Raw genomic sequence first — 22326 nt, 5'->3', positions numbered from 1 at the left:
TCCCATATTTGCAAAAGTGCTTCGACGTTTTCAGAGGCGTCTGCTACCCACCAGCTCGACAGCTAGCCGGGAGCTCGAGGGTTACTGATGCGGCCGAGAACGGCACAACTCCCGGCACATCATTTTCAGATCACCGCGGAGTTTCGCTGCTCGGGTTAAACGTAATATATAAGTCACTTAGACAACCTAAAAATGTTATTGTTGGGCTTTTTTCAGTGTTTTGTTTGTTCGTGAGTAAATCGGTTTGGCTGAGATTAAAGTTATTAGATTAGATAAAATAAAACTTTATTAATCCCCCGGGTGGGTTCCTCCTTGGTTTTCACACAGCTGACTAAACGTCAAACAGAAAACTTATTAAACAGAAGTATGAGACAGTCGAGAATTTACACCAGTGTCTGGTTATATTTTAGATAGCAAGAAGCAGACGGCCGAGTTTATTAAACTCCACCGAGACAGCGGTGACGCTAATCAGAACTAGACCGTCCAATTTCACGCCTTTAAATTTTAAAGGCGTGTTTGTGTGTGTGTTTATACAATTGCTATTATGTTTGCACTTTATGTGTAATGTTACTGACTGCAGAGATCAGTAAGATGTGTGTATTTTTTATTTATTAGTTTTATTTATTTAATATTATTTTTTAATTGAATGACTGTCTAGTAGTTCACAGATGTCGAAAAACTGAGTGTGGTAAAGCCACTGATTTTGTTTATGTATATTTCTGCAATCTGCACATTGTACTGACTTTCATTTTAATGTTTACACCAGGGTTCCTTGTCAGCACTTTATGCTCAGATGTTTGTAAGCTAAAAATAAACTATTGTGTATGTTCAAATATACTGTTGTGATTGAAGAAGTTAAATAAAAATGTCAGTCATCAATTCATGCATCACCTCATGTCATCATAACAGAGGTCTGTCTTCCAGGAAAGAACAGTTTAAAATTAATGTAATATAGTATTGGCCATACTATATGATGTATTGCTTGTCTTTGTTTAATAATACAGAAGACAAAGACCTTAAAAAAGAATCGCATATCGCATCGCAATCGCAATATTGGGGCAAAAAATCGCAATTAGATTATTTTCCATAATCGTTCAGCCCTACTGTATGCAGAACAATGTTTGTCACAGTTGGATATTCATCTGCAATTTGAGGAATTCTCTCCTTCAGGTTGTTGACCATATCGTTAGGAAAGCAGAGGACTTTAGTGTTCTTACCGCACATCCTTTGTACATCCTTTACGGCAGAGTCACCCACAATCAGAGTTTCAGGCCTAGCCTTTAGCTTTCCCTGTGGCCTTTCACTTTTCAACAGATTTTCAGACCTTACTTCGCTGCTTTTAGATGGATGGTTGTCTGATATAGATCCAGGGTCCTTTGATAGTGGAGCAAATCTGTTCTGCAGTTTCACATTCAGTTGTTTTGGAGGTTTGTTGTTATTCTTCCTATTCACGGTTGTCCAGTCCTGTTTCCTCTCGTATACAGGGGTAGAAGAGCTTCTCTGTCTCGTAGGAAGTGAAGGCCAGTCAGTTTCAGAGATTTCAGCTCGCTGTACTCTGCCCGTGATACGTCCTCCCCCTTCCAGGAGACATGATTTATGTCTTGGTTTTGCACCAAGACAGTCCAAGGGGGGATTATCACTTGAGGATTTATAATAATGCACAGAGTCTACTTTCTTGGTCATGTTATCTGTGCTCCTTAGCTGTGTACTAGCTTGCTCATTGCCATTGTTTTGAATCAAAGGCAAGGTTGTTTCATTTCCACACAGTCCATTTACCGCCACGTTTACTTCTAAGCGATGAATTTTTGTCTCCAGTACTGCAATCTTCTGCAGGAGGCTGTGGTAGTCATCTGTGGAGAGGGAAGGCATCTTGTTGCTAGTTAGCCTAGCAGTTAGCACCTTTCCAGGCTATTGAGGCTGTTCGGTGCCCAGACGCTGTAATCAGGCTTCAGCTGTGTCTAGGCCACAGACACACGGAGCGCTGAGGATAAGGTAACTATAAAAATGTTGCTGTTTCTGTTAAGAACACTTTAGTCCTAATGATCTATAAGTGTCCAGAAGCTATCGCAGGTAAGCTCATACGGAAAAAACGGAAAAAATCAGCATAAAAATCAATGAAAAACAATAAAAGAAGCAAAGCATTTAAGAGCAAAGAGATGAAGCGTCCACACTCACAAAAGGGGAGGAGCAAGCTGACCTCTGTGAGGCGTGAGCAGTGTTTGTTTTTAACATAGTTCGCGGTGGAGCTGCTGACATAATGTGGATCCGAAGATCAATAATTGGCCTACCTGGGGTTGAAAGTCTGCACGGCGTTTCGGGGGGTACACCGGCTTACGCTAGTGTGACCCTTATTTTGAGCGATGAAAAAAATAATAAAATATAATTTTATTTTTATTTTATATTTTATATTTATTTTTATATTTCAATATCACAATAATCTTCCAATTTAGAACTACAAGTTAAAAAGTTAAAAAAGAACTAACATATATAAAATACACTTCAGCTAAATACTTCTAATTTATTTTCCCAAACCACGCGGAGCCGCAGTATAAGGACTAAAGAGCCGCATGCGGCCGACCCCTGCAATAGGACAATAGGAACGATACTTTCTCTCCTCTAGGTTCAGTACATTGTTGCCGCTCATCCAAAATGAGACGTCTTTGCAAACACCATTCTTCTCAAGCAGGCTCACGTTGCTCCACCCCCTCTTCCATAATCTGCTGTGATTGGTTGTCCTGCACTCATGTGACTGAGCCTTACTGAGCAGTAACATACTGTGGTGAGTCAGAAAGCAGAGCATCGTGTTGAAGTACTCTGAATGAAACACTGCAAACATGATGCATGTTTCTCTACTGTGGCCATACCACCAACTTATATGAAGACTTAAAGGAGCTTGAAAAAAGAACTTTGTCCTTGAACAAGCAGCAAAAGAAATGAAGGGAGGAGGAAGGAAATCCCTGAAACAGACAAAAGAAACAAGGGAAAAAAACTCAAATATAATTGAGTCTCTCAAGAAAACTGAATTACCATTAGCTGATTAACAAATAACTTCAAACTCTGCAGCAGTCAAGATCCATGCCCAGTCATTGCTACCAGCAGGTACTGACCGTAAGACCATATTGTGAACACACCAATGACTTTTACTCATCACTGCACATTTACTGGCAGGCTGCAAGGGGAAGCTGCAAGCTCCCAAGAGCGACACTGATGTCAAGCGATTCAGCTGTTCTGCATTATTTTAAAAGGAAGACATATTTGGATGTGCAGGCATACTATTTCACCAAACTGACAGGACTAAAACTGTTCAATTCAATTGAACTCAATTCAATTTTATTTATATCGCGCCAAATCACAACAACATCCTCAAGGCTGTGATGGCAACATCACTACTATGCATTGATACTGTCATAAATATGACCTTTAATTCAACCGGCTGCATTTCCATCTTATCAGACTGAGATGTGGCTAGAACAGTTATGAGTAGCTCCTTCAGTAACAGTTTTCAACTTTTTTTAATCCAGCCCTCAAAGGGTTAGTGATTTTGTCTTCCACTGACATTGTTACGTCTTTTATTATCAACAAATTACACAGTGTTCTTCATTAAAGACTCCTTTTCTTCTGCCTGTCAGCTCTGGCATTGTTACACTAAATATAAAAATAATAAAATTATCTAACAAGAGGAACCTGCAGATAGAGCTCTTGTTGGTAAAGCAAATGTGTTTGGCACAACACAGCGTTCAGACCATGATCCTTCTTTTTAACATTGCTGCACATGACATGTTTGAATTCAAAAAGAGTTTAATATTTTGGAACAGTTAAGCGAGGCATTGTCTCAATTGTTGACGTTCAGTCTTCAGCTGAGCAACTTTCCAGCTGGCACCACGCATCCTCTCCAGGTTCCAACATCACTGAAGAAGGGGAGAGCATGAAATAAAGTGCAGCTGCCCTACCAACCTCCCCTGCACTGCTGCACCACCCCTCCCCTGCAGTGGAGCCATAGACCACACACACCCCTCCGCCACAAGCTCAAATTAAAAAAGTGTGGCTAACGTCGATATTGTATCTTTTACCATTTTAAACTGTACTGGGACATGCAAACTGGATCACATATCTCCCGTACTTGCATCATTACATTGGCTACCAGTCAGCTTTCGAATTGATTTAAAAATTTTAACACTTGTTTTTAAGACCTTACATGGCTTCGGAATTTTTATGTGTTTTCAAATTTGCATGTTTTTTAGAGTTTGTATGTGCTTCAGAGTTTGTACGTGTTTTGGAGTTTGTCCACGCTTTGTCTCTAGTGGCCACCGTAAATATACTTTTATTTGTTCACTCCACATAAAATGTAATAAACAAATTATAAAATTCAAAACCCAACTATTTACATTTCAACTTTTAACTATTTACATTTTCAGCTTTTTCCTTGGAAAATTTTTTAAAGTGAAACTACACAAAACACTCCAAACCACAACCAGTGGCGTGTCTAGAAAATTTTTGTTGGGGGGGCAGGGCAGGTAGGGGCACAGATTTGGAGAAGGGTGGCAGATGTAATTGGCAGATAGTGTTAAAAAAATTCTACCAACCGTTAACCATAATTCAATAACCCTGTAAACCTAATAACCGAATGCGCTTTTAACTCTTATTAGAATGAGATTTTAACCACTACGGTGCAAAGTTTTTAGATACTGTGTTGATAAAGTACAAGAGATACAATCAGTGCTTTGTCAGTGTTTATTAAGCATTCAAGGACAGCAATGTTTTCATAGTATTTTTACTGACATATAGTGCACATATGTTTTGGGCAAAAACATTTTTGAATATTAAAATACAAACATTTTTAACATACAATTGGCAAATTAGCCAATGCCAATGCAAAACTTTATTTGCCTATTAAAAAAAGAAGATAATCTGTGCACAAGTCTGTAAATGATTCTTTAAATCAGCTGTGTTGAAGTATGGAAACATCTGAAACCGGGAGGACAGGAGCCTTGAGAACCAGAACTGCACATCCCTGCATTGAACATGGCACAGCCGTTTCATGGGGTGATTTACACTCTATTCATAACATGGAGCTGGAAGATAGGATAAGTAATGAGAGAAATTAGCTAGACCGCACAGTGTAGTGTAAGTGCTGCCTTATGGTAAACTTTAGTAATATTGATGTATAAAGAACAACACTGGCTGATGATTAAATACAATCAGCTGGCATGGTGACACTGCCAGTATTAACCTGCAACCAATTCTGCAGCTCCATACAGCAATGTTACGACTTGGATTATATCTTATAACTAGGGATGGGTATTGATAAGATTTTCACGATTCCGATTCCATTTTTGATTCTGTTTAACGATTCGATTCTTTATCGATTCTTTTTAAAAAGGAGAACACTAAGTTCGAATAGCTTAGAACTTTGTTTTATATCTTCTCTTTGAACAAGATAGAAATTTAGGAGTAACATGGCCTTACAAACCCAACAGTGAGATCTTAAGAGATCCACAGCCTACGGCTCTTCAATGGGGTGTCACAGGGTGCCCAGGAAAAAAATTGTAAATAATAAAATAAATATTCTTCTGTAGCAATAACAAAGTATAACATAAATTATTCTGTAGCAATTACACAAGAATATCCAGTAATGTCCCTGCCTACAATTAAACACATTCACTTACTGAAAATCATCTGCTGTAGCAAATGGGTGCAAGCCTTTGACCACAAACTGAGTCTCTGCTCGGTGACATTCGTCTATCCTGGCCTGAAAGGAGACGCTACCGGTAGACTGCAGCGAGAACTGCCAGCGTCTGAGCCAGACTCTGTCTGTCTCATCATCACGGTCACCTAAATGCACAGTAATGGCAGGTTTGTAATAAGGCAGATCGCGCTAACATAATATGCACTGTTATTGATTATTTACCTGCCGCATTAACGGGAGAGGACGTGCAAACGTTACCGCTGCTGCTGGGTTGAGATTAACGAGTCCGGAGAGGAATTAAAAACATGACATTCATTTAAGGTCATCGCGTGTTTTGTGAGCAAATGCTTTTGCATATTCGTAGTGTTTCCTCCCTTAAATGAAATATCTGCTTTGCAAGTATTGCAAGTTGCCCTGTTGTCATCCGTTCTCGTAAAGTATAACCAAACTTTTGAGCGTTTGAGCCGCTTAGGCGCCATGTTTCCTGCCAGGTAAATGACGCTCAGCAACGTGGTGACGTCATTCGGGGCGACTGGAATCGATAAGGGAATCGTTTGCAAAAATGGCAAACAATTCCAAGGAATTGAAACAGTGGGTTTTCGATACCCATCCCTACTTATAACTCATAACTCTTATGCTAGCTTCCCCCAGTAGCCTACTGTCTGAAATATTTGACGGTTGCAATAATTCTTTAAGTGGCGACCGTGGCTCAGGGGGTTGGGAAGCGTATCTGTAACCGGAAGGTTGCCGGTTCGATCCCTGGGCTCTCTGCCCTGGTCGTTGTGTCCTTGGGCAAGACACTTTACCCTAATGCCTAATGGTGTTGGCCAGAGGCGCCGATGGTGCGATATGGCAGCCTCGCTTCTGTCAGTCTGCCCCAGGGCAGCTGTGGCTACACCTGTAGCTGCCTCCACCAGTGTGTGAATGTGAGAGTGAATGAATAGTAAGTAAGTAAACTTTATTTATTAAGCGCTTTTCACAGACAGGCAATCACAAAGCACTGTACACAAATATTAAAATAATAAAAGAAACAATAAAATCAATAGACATTATATACAATGTAAAAGATCAAATGTAAATAATGTAAAAAAATATAAAATATGTAGATCAACAAAAGGCTTGTTTGAACAGAAGAGTTTTTAACTGCTTTTTAAAAGAATCCACAGAGTCAAGCAAACGTAATTGTAGTGGTAGACTGTTCCACAGCCTTGGTGCAACAGACTGAAAGGCTCTGTCCCCTTTTGTCTTCAGTCGTGTACGGGGAACAACTAAGAGACTCTGAGTCTGTGAGCGGAGATGACGAGCAGCAGTGTATTTTAAAAGAAGCTTGGATAAGTAATCTGGAGGCTGGCCATTTAGTGCTCTGTATGTTAAAACAAGAATTTTAAAGCAAATTCTAAACTCTATTGGGAGCCAATGTAAAGAATACCGGTATAAGATGGGAGTGATGTGAACACGCTTGGTAGAGCTAGTTAGTAGTTTGGCTGCTGCGTTTTGTATTGTCTGGAGGCGAGAGAGAGATGATTTATCCAAGCTAGTAAACAGGGAATTACAGTAATCTAAGCGTGATGACACAAATGCATGAATGAGTTTTTCCAGTTCAGCTGAGGAAACCATATGTCGCAGTTTAGATATGTTTCTTAAATGATAGAAACAGGAACGAGACAAAGATTTTACATGAGAGTCAAGGCCCAGAGAAGAGTCAAATATTACTCCAAGATTTCGAATATTTGACTTGACAGATGGACAGAAAGAGGCAAGAACCTGATTTTAGAATGTAGCTCAGGAGGAGCTATGATCATGGTCTCGGTCTTGTTAGTATTTAAAACGAGGTAGTTGCTTGAAGGCCAATCAGAAACCTGGGTTAAGCACTGGACTAGGGTGGACAGCCTATCCAGCTGATGAGGCTTAAAGGACATATGGAGCTGAATGTCATCAGCATAAAAATGATAAGACAGGTCGCTAAAAGATTGAATGATACCAGCTAAAGGAAGCATATAAAAAGAAAATAGTAATGGACCTAAAACTGAACCCTGTGGGACACCACAGGTCAGGGCAGCAGTGTTAGAGGAGAACCTATCAGTCCTAACAGAAAAGGTCCTGTCTGATAAGTAGGAAGAAAACCAGTCTAGGGCAGAGCCAGATACACCAGCCAAAACCTTCAGCCTGTTAAGTAGGATTTTGTGGTCGATGGTGTCAAAGGCTGCACTAAGATCAAGAAAAAATGATCACAGAACAGTTCCCTGCGTCAGATGCCATTAATAGATCATTATAGACTCTTAAGAGAGCGGTCTCTGTAGAGTGCTGCTTTTGAAAGCCAGACTGAAAAGGGTCAAGAATGTGTAATTTACATAATAGAGACCTGAACTGATTTTCAACAATTTTTTCAAGTAATTTACTGACAAATGGCAATTTTGAAATAGGTCGGTAATTACTAGCAGAGCTAGGATCAAGATTCTGTTTTTTTAACAGAGGGGTTACCTCAGCATGTTTAAAATAAGATGGAACACAGCCTTGCCTCAGTGAACTGTTGATGATGGATAGTAATGTGGGACCAATGCTGGTGATAGACCTGGACAGGACAGAGGGAGGTAATATATCTACAGAGCATGACAAGGATTTCATTTTACCTAAAACTATAATTAAGTCATTTAGTGTGATTGGAGAAAAGGAGGTAAATGATCCAGGACAACAAGGGGTATCTTCATAAGGGGAGGCACTTGAGAAAATTTTAGATTTCAAGTCCATCACCTTATTTACAAAGTAATTAAGGAAAGTATTACAATCTTCATCAGAAAGCAACAGAGCATGCTGGGTTGGAGGAGAAACAATACTGTTGATGGTATCAAATAGAATTCTTGAATTATTTTTATGACGATTTATAAGATCACATTAGTGGCATTGTAAAGCGCTTTGGGTGCCTTTAAAAGCGCTACATAAATCCAATCCATTATTATTAAGTGTTATTTTTTCCTTGGTATTCTAATTTCACCAAAGTTTACTAAACTCAACAAACTTAATATTACTTACCAGGACATTTATTCTCTCCTCATTTTCTTTCGCCAAAAATTTGTTTTCTGCCCTGCCGTCTTTCGCGCTTGGCTCTCCTTCCTTTGCTAATGTGATGCTCATAGTACAGAAGCCGATGCTGCATTCACTTACACTCGGATATCTGAGCTTCACTGTGAAAACATAATCGAGCATTTGATATTTGATTGAATTTTATTGTTTTAGCTTCGGATTGGCACCTGGGGTGGCCAGTCTGGTTGGGGGGGGTGGTATGTGCCCCCCCAGGCCACCCCGCTGGACACGCCACAGACCACAACACAATAAAATATAAATGAAAATATGCAAAACAAAAAGAAGATACACATTCTCTGTCATATAGGCCTGCATGAATAAACGTTCTGAATCCTTAATCATCCACAACTGAAAATAGTTGTGGATGATTACTATACCTTTCTAATGTTGTCTCTTGTTGTCCCTGGCTCTCTTTCCCTCCCGCTCTGTTCCTGTGCTACTGCGAGTGTAACTACCGCCCCCCGGAGTGAAGCGGAAAAAAAGTGCGAGAGAGAGGGTGAGAGAAAGAAAAAATAACCCACGGCTCGCGTCGTTCACTTCAAAGAGTCGGCTCTGAGAGCTGTTTCATTCGCGACTGAAACATCACTACTGTGAATTTCACATTCCAGCCGCAGCATATTTGGTGCTTGCTTGGACATTTAGGGGTTTCTTTGCTGTAAAAAGAAGTTTTCATCCCAAGCAGTGAGCAGCGGACACTAATGTTTTTGTCACTTTTTATCGAATCAAACTCAAAGTAAGGTCAGTACTTCCACGCTTTAAACGCTGCGCAGTCATACTCTCTCCCGCACTAAATATATGATCCATTTTTGATCTGCACACAGCTGTTGCCATGAATGTCGCACTCGCTTACGTCACTGTCATGAGACACTCTCGCAAAAAAATCATGGTTTTAGTAACGCAGTAACGCAGCGTGCTTACGGGAAAGTAACAGTAATCTAAATACATTTTTTGCAACAGTAATCCCTTACTTTACTCGTTACTCGAAAAAAGTAATCAGATTACAGTTACGCGTTACTTGTCACGCGTTACTGCCAGAGGTGGAAAGTAACGAATTACATTTACTTGCGTTACTGTAATTGAGTAGTTTTTTTTTGTGTATTTGTACTTTTTAAAGTCATTTTTCAAGTCTGTAATTTTACTTTTACTTAAGTATATATTTTTTAAAGTATTGTAGTTCACTGCGTTTTCAATCACACCCATTACTGAGTAAATTTAAAAAAAACCCCACAACATTGCGCTTTGGAAATACTGCAGGGAATGATGGGTAGTAGAAAAAATTGGCGCTAAGGTCACGTTAAAGATGGAGTCTGACATCGGTGTTATGGATCCAGTGAAAAAAGAAGCCCCGTCGAATTCGGCTGACCCTGAACTCGAAGAAACGGATGTAAACCCCTGGCCATATTTAAGGGACCATTTCGGCTTTAAGTGCAAGAAAGGCAACAGCTTTATTATGCAGTGTAAGCTGTGTTTGCCCAGAGAGACCGAGTTAGCAGCTTTTAAAAATTCCACATCAAACCTGCGCAAGCATGTAGAGGTAAGTTAAATACAACTCGTACCGTTATGGTAGCAAAAAGGCTGGGTTCAAATTAATCACATTAAGTTAAGACATCTGTGAAGAACACAGATAACGTTGGTTGGTACTAGAAACTTGCTGTAATCGGGCACGTTGTTGTCCACGCAACTTACTTTTTTTTTTTTACTGGGTTGGTAAATTGCCAAAAGAAAATGTGTTTACCTACGTTTTTCCTGTTTATTAATAATAATAATTTATTTTAAAAAATAGTTTAATTAAAGACAGAAGCGGCTACTTTCTTACTTAACCCACATATGTTCACACTGCAGGCAAAAGAATAACAGAGGGCTCACTTACCTTAGATTAGTCAAAGACAGCTGACTTCTGTTACTTGTTAATTAGCACTTGCAACCTCCCGTTAACTAGCCTGTTACTGTCCAATAAATAAAAGGGCCAAGTTTAAAAAATTAAAAAACATTTTTAAAGCAGCTGCCGTTCAGTTCAGTACTTGTTCTCTTATTTGACAGTTTAGAACACATTCTCATGTGAAAGAATGATATGGTTTTGTATTGAAAACACTGTGATACCTGACAGTTTGGTTGATTGGTTTGGTGACCATCATCCATTTTCATGTATAGACTTGCAGTTTAACTGCCACTGCTCTTTAATATGTAAAGTTTTTCTTTTCACTAAAAAAGAACTACTTTGAGATTTATATCCCACTGTCTTTTTTTTTGCGCTACTCAGAAGCAGCTGTCCTCCTGCTGACAGAAAAGTAACTATGTAACTTTTACTCTGAGTACATTTTAAATGAGCTACTTTTTACTTTTATTTGAGTACATTTTTAGACAGGTAATTTTACTTCTACTTGAGTAAAATTTCAGCGAAGTAATAGTACTTTTACTTGAGTAAAATATTTTAGTACTCTTTCCACCTCTGGTTACTGCCCATCTCTGCTGATAGAGGCCATGTTTGTGGAGTTAATGAACCTGCCTGAATAGTTATTCAGATCTCACTTAAAATCTCACATTAAAACCAAGGCTTTGACTATCCAATTATAAGTTTTGAACAAATCATTATAACTTGACCAGTTTCTGAATGACATGAGTTTTAAAATATCTAATGTAAGTCAAAAACTACACTGCTAAAGCATCTATTTTCTTTGAATAGACACTCTTGTTCATTTTCAGATTTTACAATAAGGACTAAGAACATAAATATGCAAGCTGGCTAAATTGTTACACTTTTAAATTTCTATATCTTCAAATCACATTTCTGTCTAGGATTCATGAATGTTTATTATTTATTATATTTATGTTGATATCTGATGCAGTGAACAATGATCTTGAAGAAGCCTGTATCTCTACAGTTCTGCTGGGTGTGCTAATGACATGTGCCCAGACAGTGATGAAGAGGGTTGTTGGAGACAATGCCACGCTGCCCTGCCACCATCACTTCTGGGTTGGTGATCATCCCACTCTGGACATTGAGTGGCTGCTCCTCAAGCCGACCAACAGGCAGAGAGTGGTATGTGTCTCTCAATGCATGAGGTTCACTGCCCATTTTGGATAGACAACAACAAACCTACTGTTACCTGTTCTCTTCCATAGTCTCATAGTCATTTTTAAACTATTATTTTAGTAAACTATTATTTTTATTAATATTTTTTAATTGATATTTTAATATTTAAGTTACTTTGAATTTTTTCAGTTGCACAGGTTTTCTAGGCATCATGAAAAGTTTCACACAAAGGTTGTATGAGTTAAGTTGTAGTTATAGTCGTTTTTCTATATAAAACTATTTTAGCGATTTTGTAGTACATAAAAAAACTACAAAAGAGTGCATACCTTTTGCAAATGGAAAACAGCATTTATCCATAGCTGTTGCAATTAATGTATTTTGCATTGCCTTGTTAAATGCACAGACAGAAAATAAAGAGCATTTCAAAGATCTGTTCATAGCCAACAGCTCGCTATTCTATGATGCAAATTCTGCAATCAAATACATTAAAACCTGATATTTTTCCAGAACCTTCCTCACCAACATTTAAAAGGATTTCTTCCTCTCCACATGGTCTACCTGTCCACTACATTTCATGAAATTCAGTATGGTAGTTTTTGTGTAACCCTACTCCAGGCAATCAAACGAACAAGCAAAGAAATGGCAACATTGGGTTCTTGACATTGGTAGTATGCAAAGGCTCAACAAAGCAGTGTTTTATCAGCATCCTTCCATTTTTAAATAATTATTTTTTCAAATAATTAAAAACATATATATTAAAATTCTTAAGCACATATAGTTCGACTCTCTCTCTGATATATTTGCTCATTGTTGTAGATAAACTGGACATTGTTGTTCCTCTATATATGCATTATCTTGCATGACATGTTACAAAACCACTACCATTACTACCCACCTGTTTCACATCCTCCTACCAGGTGATTACCTACTTTTCTGGAAGAGTTTTTGACCCCAACGAAGGACAACGCGGTCGTGTAGCTTTTGCTGGAGAGTACTTAAAAGGCGACGCATCTCTGCTCATCAGTGACTTGTCACTCACAGACTCAGGAGAGTACAGCTGCAAAGTCAAGACTGGGCCACGGTACCACTGGAGTACCATCAGTCTCACAGTGCTAGGTAAGTAAAAGACAGCCCTTGGTTCACAGAAACTAGAGATATATAGGTAGAAGATACATAAAGTGCCATGAAATCCATAACCTATGAATTAGAGCAGTCGTTCTACAATAGTTTCAAGTTTTACTGTCATATAAAGATAAACAGCGTAAAATTCTTTGGCTCGTGCTCCTCAACAACAACAACAACAACAACAACAATAATAATAATAATAATAATAATAACAACAATAAAATACTTAAGCATTAAATAATAAGAGAATTTAAGATAGTTGTTTGGTATTTACATTTTTTGCAAAAATCTTGTGCAGTGAGGATTTAAAGTGGTTAAAGTGACACTGTGTAGAGTCTAGTAGCTATAGTGAGTGTGTAATGATGTGTGCAGAATGTCAGCAGTTCCAAAGCCAGATGGCTTGTGGGTAGAAACTATCCCTGTGTCTGGTATTGTGGGTCTGGATGCTCCTAAACTGCCTGGATGGACAGCAGGAGTGTGAAAAGTCTGTGGCTGGGATCACAGAGGATCCACTACATCTTCCTCGTGCAGCGCTGTCTATGGAAACCTTGCATGGCTGGCAGTTCAGTCCTGGTGATGCGCTGTCTGATCTCACCACCCTCTGCAGAGCTTTGGTCCTGAGCGTTACAGCTTCCATACCAGGTGGTGATGCAGCCAGTCAGAAGACTCTCAATGGTGCATCGGTATGAGTTTGTTAGTATTCTGGGGTTCATGCCGAATCTTCTCAGGCGCCGCAGGAAGAAGAGCCGCTGTCTTGCTGCTTTTGTGATCACACCAACATGGTGTGACCAGCTCAGATCCTCGCTGATGTTGATGCCCAGGAATCTGAAGCAGATGACTCTCTCCACCTCTGCTCCTTCGATGTGGATGGGAGTGTGGCCTCCTCTCTGCAGTCTCCTGTAATCCACGATGAGCTCCTTGGTTTTGCTGACGTTGAACAGCAGGTTGTTGTCGCGGCACCATGATGTCAGGGCTCTCACTTCTGCCCTGTATGCCATCTCATCTCCATCAGAAATGCAGCCGATGATGGTGGTGTCATCTGCAATATATGATGGTGTTGGAGCTGTGTGTTTCTGTACAGTCGTGGGTGAACAGGGTGTACAGCAGGGGGGGTGAGCACTCATCCCTTGGGGGCACCTGTGCTGAGTGAGAGTGTGGATGTCTGTCAGGAAGTCCAGGATCCAGCTGCACAGGGAGGAGCTGATGTTCGGGTCACTGGTCATATCATCCAGACAGGACGAGTCTGGATGATATGATGGTGTTGAAGGCGGAGCTAGAGTTAATGAACAGCATATGCACATATGTGTTTTTCTGGTCCAGGTGGGAGAGGGCAATGTGAAGTCCACTTGCTATTGCGTCTGTAGATCTGTTAGGCCTGTAGGCAAACTGGAGTGCTCAGAGCACTTCATAGCAATGGAGGTGAGCGCTACTGTTCGATAGTCATTTCGGCAGCTCACATTAGTTTTCTTTGGGACAGGGGTGATGGTGATCCTCTTAAAACATTTTGGGACAGCAGCCTGGTCCAGGAGCTTTCCGAGTGTTTATTTTCCTGATGTATTTACACACGACTGCCTGAGAAATCTGAAGAGAGCAGCAGCTGTCCTCTTCCAGCAAAAGCTCTTGAGATAGATGTTTATCAAAGCGTGCATAGAAGGTGTTAAGCTTATTAGGGTAGAGAAGCAGTTACCTTCCTCACTCTGCCGCTGTTTCCCTTGTAGTCTGCGATGGTCTTCAGACCACTCCACATGTTCATCCACATTCCTCCACATGAGCTGCTTAGTGTTGGAGGGAGGTTGGAACAGTCAGAATTTACATTCAGAAGGCAATATCCTTGGATTCTGCCAAACAAACACAGATTCTCACAAATGCTTGTACAGGACTGTCACGATGCACTCAGGAGTGAGCGACTCTCTCGTACAAATAAGAGAGAGATATTAGATATTGGATGGGGCCGCTTTATGTAAAAGCATATGGTTCTGTGAAAAAATCTAACATTGCCCTATTTACCCATCCTGCAATCCAAGCACTCCATTTAGAGCTGGTCTGGAATCAGTCAACTGAGACATTTTTGGTAGCATTGAAGAGATTTGTTGCTCTGAGAGGCGTTATCTATTTCGACAAAATTTAAGAGAGCAGACCAAGACTTAAAAGGGCTATAAAAGACCAATAAAGTCCTGCAGTTATTGAAGTTTTTCTCAAAAAGGGGCATCACCTGGAAGTTCATTGCAGAGCAAACAGCCTGGTGGGGTGAATATTGGGATCATCTTGTCCAGTTGGTGAAAACCTGTCTCAAGAACGTACTAGGAAGAGCTTCACTCAGCTTTGAAGAAATGTGCACTGTACTAACAGAAGTCAAAGCTACCCTGAACTCTAGACCTCTCACTTTTGTGCACAATGAGGAAAATGAGGCAGCCACTTACATTCCCACCAGGGAATTGGGTGGTATAAGACGGATCAACAAGAAAACAAAATGAATAGGAGCCTAAAGTCCAAAAACAAGAGCATAAGCATCCAAAACATAGTTCACTGCTACCCTTGAGGCGACTTTTGTTGTGATTTGGCGCTATATAAATAAAATTGAATTGAATTGAATTGAACCCTTGTAGCAGGAACAGGGAATGACCGGGCCCTAGCCACCTTTACCCAGGGAACTAGAACAGGTGTAGAAAAAGGCTGGACCGTAGTCGCCCTTGGGACAGGAACATGCTGAGGTGCTGAATAAGTCTTTACAAAGTCCAACACAGCTGTAGAAAAATGACACACTGACTTATTGCTTGTTGCCTCAGGTTCACTACATGGTTTAATAGTAACTAAACTAGAAAGTTCATTAGGCAGCTCTGAAACTCCACTGCTAACCCATCTTGAATTTGCCTCCGATAAAAGAGTTCACAGTCTTAACCAATGCTACTGACACGGAAAGAATTTAGAGTCTTTATGCTGGCAGACTAGGGTTTGAAAGGGTGGCAGTGCTACTCACAGGAGACATAGACTCAAGTGGAATAACTGTTTGAAGTTGACACGTGGACCTCTGAGAAGAGGGAGTCTGTGGGACCGAGGCAACATATCACTCTGAAGTGCTGTGGTGTATCTTGAAGGCCTGAACATGAAGATGATAATACCTGAAAGCCTGTAACCTTGGAAACATGGCATGAACATAACCTGACAACGAATAACAGGAAACTCACACACTGGATACACAGAGAGGAGACACATGGGAAACACAGCTGACACAAATGAACATGACACCACAGGGGAAGCAAAACTCAACACATTGGACATAAAACACAAGACTATCAAAATAAAACAGGAAACATAAACATGAAGACCAAAGACACACGGGGAGGTAAACGTAAACAGTTTCTGCCACTAGAGTGGCCGATAAAAGACGAAGTCATTTGATTTCACAGGCAGGCAACAGGTGAGACAAGCACATAAGCTCAAGGAATAAATCATAATGAATGCAAACCACAAAACTCAAATATATCAGAAAATGATACCAGACTAAACTATTTTTAAACAGTAACTAAATCATCATGATACCAAGAGAATATACAGTTAGCTCAGGATGCTGAGTGAAAACAATCCTGTCAATTGTCATTAGAAGACAGCATTTTCCAGGATCCTTTGCAGTAAGAAAAAAAATGAGGGAAGCCATTATAATTTGTGCTCTTCTGTTGTTCAGTGTTTCATGTTGTCCACCATTTTAAAGTCTCATATAAAGTCTATCGTCTCTTTTACAGATATCCTGTCTGTTTTCTTGGCTAAGGGATAGGACCAGGGATAGCTCAGTAGGTAGAGTCGGGCCCCATGATCAGAAGGTCGGTGGTTCGAATCCACTAAACGGCTACCCTGAGGTACCCCTGAGCAAGGTACTGCTCCCTGGGCGCCCAATGGCTGCCCACTGCTTCACTGAGTAAATGGGTTAAATGCAGAGAGGAATTTCCCCACGGGGATCAATAAAGTACACTTTTCTTTTCTAAGTGGTTTTGCTACATCAGGGATATTTCAATCGGCTTTGCAGTCTTTAGGACCAGCGGCAAAAAAGTGGTCTGGTAACTCAAAGTGAGACCCAAGATTTCCCAGAATTCAAAAAGTTAAAGTTAAACAAATTTGACCTTGACCTTAAAGAGCCTGGTTTGACTGAAAAAGCCAGGAGAGAGCATGGTGAAATACCTGAGAGAGGTCTGGCCTTTGCTGAAGAGCTTGTTGTGACACCTGGTCCCTCTACATCACAGCTAAGAGAAAGTAAAAGGTTTTAATTCCCAGCCAGAGTCCTAAAAGAGGGATTTTCTCTATTTCCTAATTATAAAGCATTTTTATTGTTAATAATGGATTAATTCAAAATACAGGTTTGATCAGTATATAAAGGAAAAATATAGTTTAAGTAGTGAAAATGATTGTTTTAATGTCAGAGTTGTGTGTGTGCACATGAGCCAGCCTCAACCTTGTGTGTGTCTGAAGGAATGAAGGAAGATAAGAACTGTGTTGCCAACTCATCATAGAAATAATCCTGAAGAACCATAGCATTAGGTTTTTTAAGTGTAAAACACAAAACCATGATTTATATGTGGTTGTACTGATGGTTAACACAGTTGCACTTAAAACTAATATAATATAACATATTAAATGCAAATACATAAGGATCAGCCACAGAAAAATGATCTGTGGCTAATTCTAAATACAGGTCCTCTTCTGCTTCTCTTGAATATGGTGTGCCACAGGGCTCTGTTTTGGGGCCTTTATTGTTTTTGCTGTACATACTCCCTCTTCAGCACTTATTGAGCACTTTTAAAGATATTTCTTATCACTGCTATGCAGATGATATTCAGTTGTATATCTTCTTTAAGCCCCAAGATGTTTTCCAAACTACCGATTTTACAAAGGTGCTTAGATTCCATTAGGGGATGGATGGCTGATAACTTTCTTCAGCTAAATGAGGGGAAAACTGAAGTCCTTGTTTGTGCTCCCAAAAAACTGGTACCTATGGTGAGGGAAAACTTCGCTACATTTGCCAAACCTTCTATCAGGAACCTTGGTGTAACTTTTGACTCAGCTCTGACTTTGGACACTCATGCTAATTTATTGGTTCGCTCCTGTTTTTATCATTTAAAAAATATTGCTAAGGTGAGTCCCATTATATCACGCTCAGAACTAGAAATGGTCATCCATGCATTTGTCTCATCTCGTTTGGATTATTGTAATTCTTTGTTTACTTGTTTATGTAAAGCCTCCGTGGATCGTCTCCAAGTTGTTCAGAACGCTGCCACAAAGCTTCTGACCAAGTCTTCTAAATACTCCCACGTTACACCTCTGCTGATCCAGTTGCACTGGCTCCCCATAAAATTAAGAATCCACTTCAAGATTTTGACTTTGACATTCAGCACCAACCTATATCAGAGATCTTTTAAATCAGTACATCCCCAGCAGGTCCCTGAGGTCAGGTGATGAGGACTTGCTGGTCGTCCAACATACGAGGCTAAAAGCGATAGTGTTTGTAACTGTGGCCCCCAGACTCTGGAACTCCCTTCCTTTGAGCCCGAGATCTGTGGACTCAGTGGTTTCATTTAAAAAACAGCTAAAAACCGATCTTTTTTGGGATTTGGGATTTTTGTCTTGAAAGGTGGTATACAAATACAATTTTACTTTACTTTACTTTAAGGGTTAATTATTCTTAGTTGCTTAATACTGGCATGCTGAATATCAATAAAATAAAATAAATATGTTTAAGTTAACCAGTATAATGAATCAGAAAATACAGTAACAGTGATTCTAATAACAGGCTTCACTGAGAGCCTGCACAGAGTCTGATCTTGGTGTGTGTGTGTGTGCAGGAAGTGAATTATATCCATTTGTAGTTAAATGTTTAAATTTAAATGATTTCTTTATGTTAAGAATAACAAAGAAAATGTAATAAGGTGATTTTAAAGTGTAAAAGCTGGCATGCTGAATATCAATAAAATAAAAATAAATAAAAGCTTTGTTTTAAATCATGTAAGTCAGATAGAGAGATAGATAAGGTATTTAAACGTCAACAGTTAGACTGTCCAAAATGCAAAATGTGACATCCAGTAGGGAAATGAGGGAGAAAGGGTGAGCAGATGTAAAAGAGATTTTGGGTTCTTCCCTTTCGTCTTCTGTGAGCAGTTCAGACGATTCCAGCAGATAGAGTCCAAACTCTGAACCTGTGAATTGATTTTTGAATTTCTGGATTTTCATCTGCTCATTTTTGCTGTTTGATGGTTCATTCAAAAGTATTTTGATTTGCATCATACTTCCACTAAATGCCCAACCTGTTGGGTGAACAAAATCAGCATTAGCTCGGAGCAGGTTGTTAGATAAACATAGTTAAAGTATTTAATAATTGTTTAATGATGTTTTTATTATTTCATTTTGTTTTTGCTTTGCTCCTGTTAAATCGCTTTAACAAAGTCTAAATGGTGGACATATACTTTACTGTTTCACAGAAGGTTAAAAAGTCTGAGGATTCTTCTTTATTGGTGCAAATAGCTCTTACAGGTTATCCTAGCTATATTAATAAATTTATAATTCCTTGGAGCCTCCTTTCCAGGCCACTAAAATCATCCCAGAAATAACAATTGCCATGATCAATAGAGGAGCTACCATTAATATTCCTGCATTTATTCCCGTGTTCAGTGTTGACTGGAAAGTCCTCTTTATCCCATAATCTAACTTGTCAAAAATGAGCAGAGAAAAGCCAAAACCAATTTGCAGGTTTACAGTTTGGGCAGCAGTTGATCCCTCTGGCACCTGAAAGGAAAGAACCTCTGTGTCTTTTCAACTTTCATACCTGCCCCCCCTGTCTTTCTGGATATCTTCTGAAATGACATCTGGCCTCACCCACTGTGACATCCAATCAGCTGATGTCCTTATCTTCCTCTCTCATTCTACCTGACTGCTCCACATACATGGTTTAAAAAAAAGTTTAAACTTTAAAATCACTTCATTACATTATATACCTTATTTCTAATACTCTGAACAGAGAAAATTCCATTATGTATGAACATTCAGTCACATATGAAAATACTTTAATTTAGTTTATGCTATTTTACTTTAACTAGATCTATCGTTAGCTCATTCTAATATGAAAATGTATTTCTTCAAAATCCCTTTTTGTTTTAAACACATTCAAATACTTTCTCTCACCTTTTCTCTTCAAAACTCTGTGCTTACTAATCACACAACACAATATAATTACTTTCATTAAATCACACATTTTAAAAGTCAGACGTTCTTTTAGATAAGTGGCTCCTTGGTGTCACTCGCTCACTTGCCCCTCCCATCCTTTTCACATAAACACATGCACACACAACTTCCAAGGTCATCTTTGCAAAAACAAGCCACTCCATATGAAATCTAAGTGAAAGGCCTTTTATTAGAATTATTACATAGATTATATATTTTTATTTATTATATTCAGATCAGAAAAATCATATCATTTCAAAAATAATTTCAGCAAAATCATATATGGTTCTCTGTTCAGCTACAACACTTAGTACCATTTGTTTTATTCAGAATCATGTGTAATAATGCGTTGTTATCTTTCATATTCCTGCAGCCACACAGACACTAATCTGCCAAGTGTGAAGCTGGATCATGTCTGTGCGCACAAAGACAGGGTGGCTGTAGCTCAGGAGGCGGAGCAGGTCATCTACTCATTAGAAGGTTGGTGGTTCAGTCTGCACCACTGCTGCAGTCTCCGTGCCAAATATCTGTGGGCAAGATACTAATCCCAAGTTGCTTTCTGATGCATCTTTCAGAGTGTGAATGAGTCAGGCATGTTGTATAAAGTGATTTGAGTGTTAGAGAGTAGAAAAGTGCTAAATAAGAATCAGGCTATCATTCATTTAGCAAAATATAGGCGTTAGAATAATTTCCATTGCTTATCTGATTTCTGGGCAGCATGGTAGTGCAGCGATTAGCACTGTTGGCTAGACTTGTAGTCAAGACCACCTAAACCGAGACCAAGACAAGACCAAGTCGAGACGAGACCAAGACCGAGACCGAGAGTGAAACCAAGAGGACAGACGCACGCTTGGCCACAATATGGAGGGATTGGAGCATAGCTGAGCCACTGTGTGAGAGATGAGCAGCGTAAGGAAATTAAGTGAGGGTAGAAATTACTGAAAGATTAATAGGCTGTGTTTTGAGTTTTGTTCAAAAAAGAATGACTTCATATAGGAAAAAAATATATATCACATATGCAGGACACCTTAATCTAGCTTTTTAATTAAGCAGCGAGGCAGAACAAAGTCGGGGCTGTATCAAGACACGAGGACTAAACCCCAATTCAACCAGACCCAGAACTGATCCGGAATTAAATCAGGACTACAACAGTTCAAAATCAGGACTACTGAGGACCTAAAAATCCTCATAGACCTGCACTACACTTATTTTTTAATTCTACCAAAGTCCACTATTTAGATTCAGAAATGTTTATATAATAACTTAGCCTTGTTGTGCGAACAAGCCTGCAAAACGTAATAAATATAGAATTTGAAAGTAACATATTGTATCTAAAAAGATACAGTAGGCACTGGATACATGTTCTGATGAGTTTTGGCAAACAACCATTTGACTAACATGTGTGTCTCACCTGCTCTTGTTCCCTCTCTCTCTCTCTCTCTCTCTCTCTCTCTCTCTCTCTCTCTCTCTCTGTTCCTCTCTCTCTCTCTTTGTGCTGACAATCAAGCCAAACACCAACATCATCAAATATACAGCTGAAACCAGATATTTACTCTTCAGATAAAAACACTTTTTTAATTGTAACATCAAATCAGACTAAATGTTTATTTTTTTAGATTTGTTAACATATTTGTTAACTTTAAGAGTAAAGAGAGAAACTATCTGTATTTCTTAATTGCAAATGGCACCAAATTGTATTCAAACTGAGCCACACTTATGGAGCTCCACAGTTCTTTTCCTGGTGTTTTGGTTGACATCTCTTGATTTTCCCATGTCACAGAAACAGGCTCTGTGTTTTGCCTTATATGCATCCACAGCTGTGCCACCAGTTTACTCACATGGACTCTACAAACCAATCAGAAGCTTCTTCAGCTCAGAATAGAATCGTCTGGAGTTTCTTATTAATTAACAATAAACTTAGTGTATATGTACTGCTAAATTTGATGAAAGTGATAAAAATAGACAGCTCTCTCTCTCTTTATTCTGACATTCAACTAATTCAAAAGATATTTCAATATTTATTTATCTAAAACAAAACAAGTTTACTCTAAATTCATGTTTAACAGTAAAAAAATATTTTGATGTTTTTTCCCAACAGTGTCTAAAATATCTGGTTTCAGCTGTGAATATACTGCTGTGTATTGAAATTCCTCTTGTTTTGCATAGAAATATACTGAACAACATACAAAGCATAATA

General features: G+C 39.2%; 1 protein-coding gene across 3 annotated transcripts in view; it reads left to right on the top strand.

The window, feature by feature from the left end:
- The window catches only part of LOC147319943 (CXADR-like membrane protein), a 107903-nt gene that overhangs the window by 64691 nt on the left and 20886 nt on the right, over positions 1–22326 (top strand). Inside the window, exons 1-3 of one of the 3 annotated variants that reach the window (XM_086307651.1) lie at positions 4547–9263; positions 11650–11807; positions 12719–12917. In XM_086307651.1, the coding sequence (XP_086163777.1) occupies positions 9152–9263; positions 11650–11807; positions 12719–12917 (469 nt within the window). In that variant the 5' untranslated portion in view covers positions 4547–9151. Of the gene's footprint in view, positions 1–4546; positions 11808–12718; positions 12918–22326 lie in introns of those variants that run through there. The other 2 variants (XM_086307653.1, XM_086307652.1) reach the window with 2 other exon arrangements.

This window comes from Aulonocara sp. 'chitande type north' Nkhata Bay, linkage group LG10, assembly GCF_057382095.1.
Source record: "Aulonocara sp. 'chitande type north' Nkhata Bay isolate Kocher_YH1m ecotype deep benthic linkage group LG10, A_spYH_male_GT1.1, whole genome shotgun sequence".
Lineage (NCBI taxonomy): Eukaryota > Metazoa > Chordata > Actinopteri > Cichliformes > Cichlidae > Aulonocara > Aulonocara sp. 'chitande type north' Nkhata Bay.
Note: the sequence above shows the minus strand (reverse complement) of the source record. Positions and strands in the feature narration are given on the sequence as shown.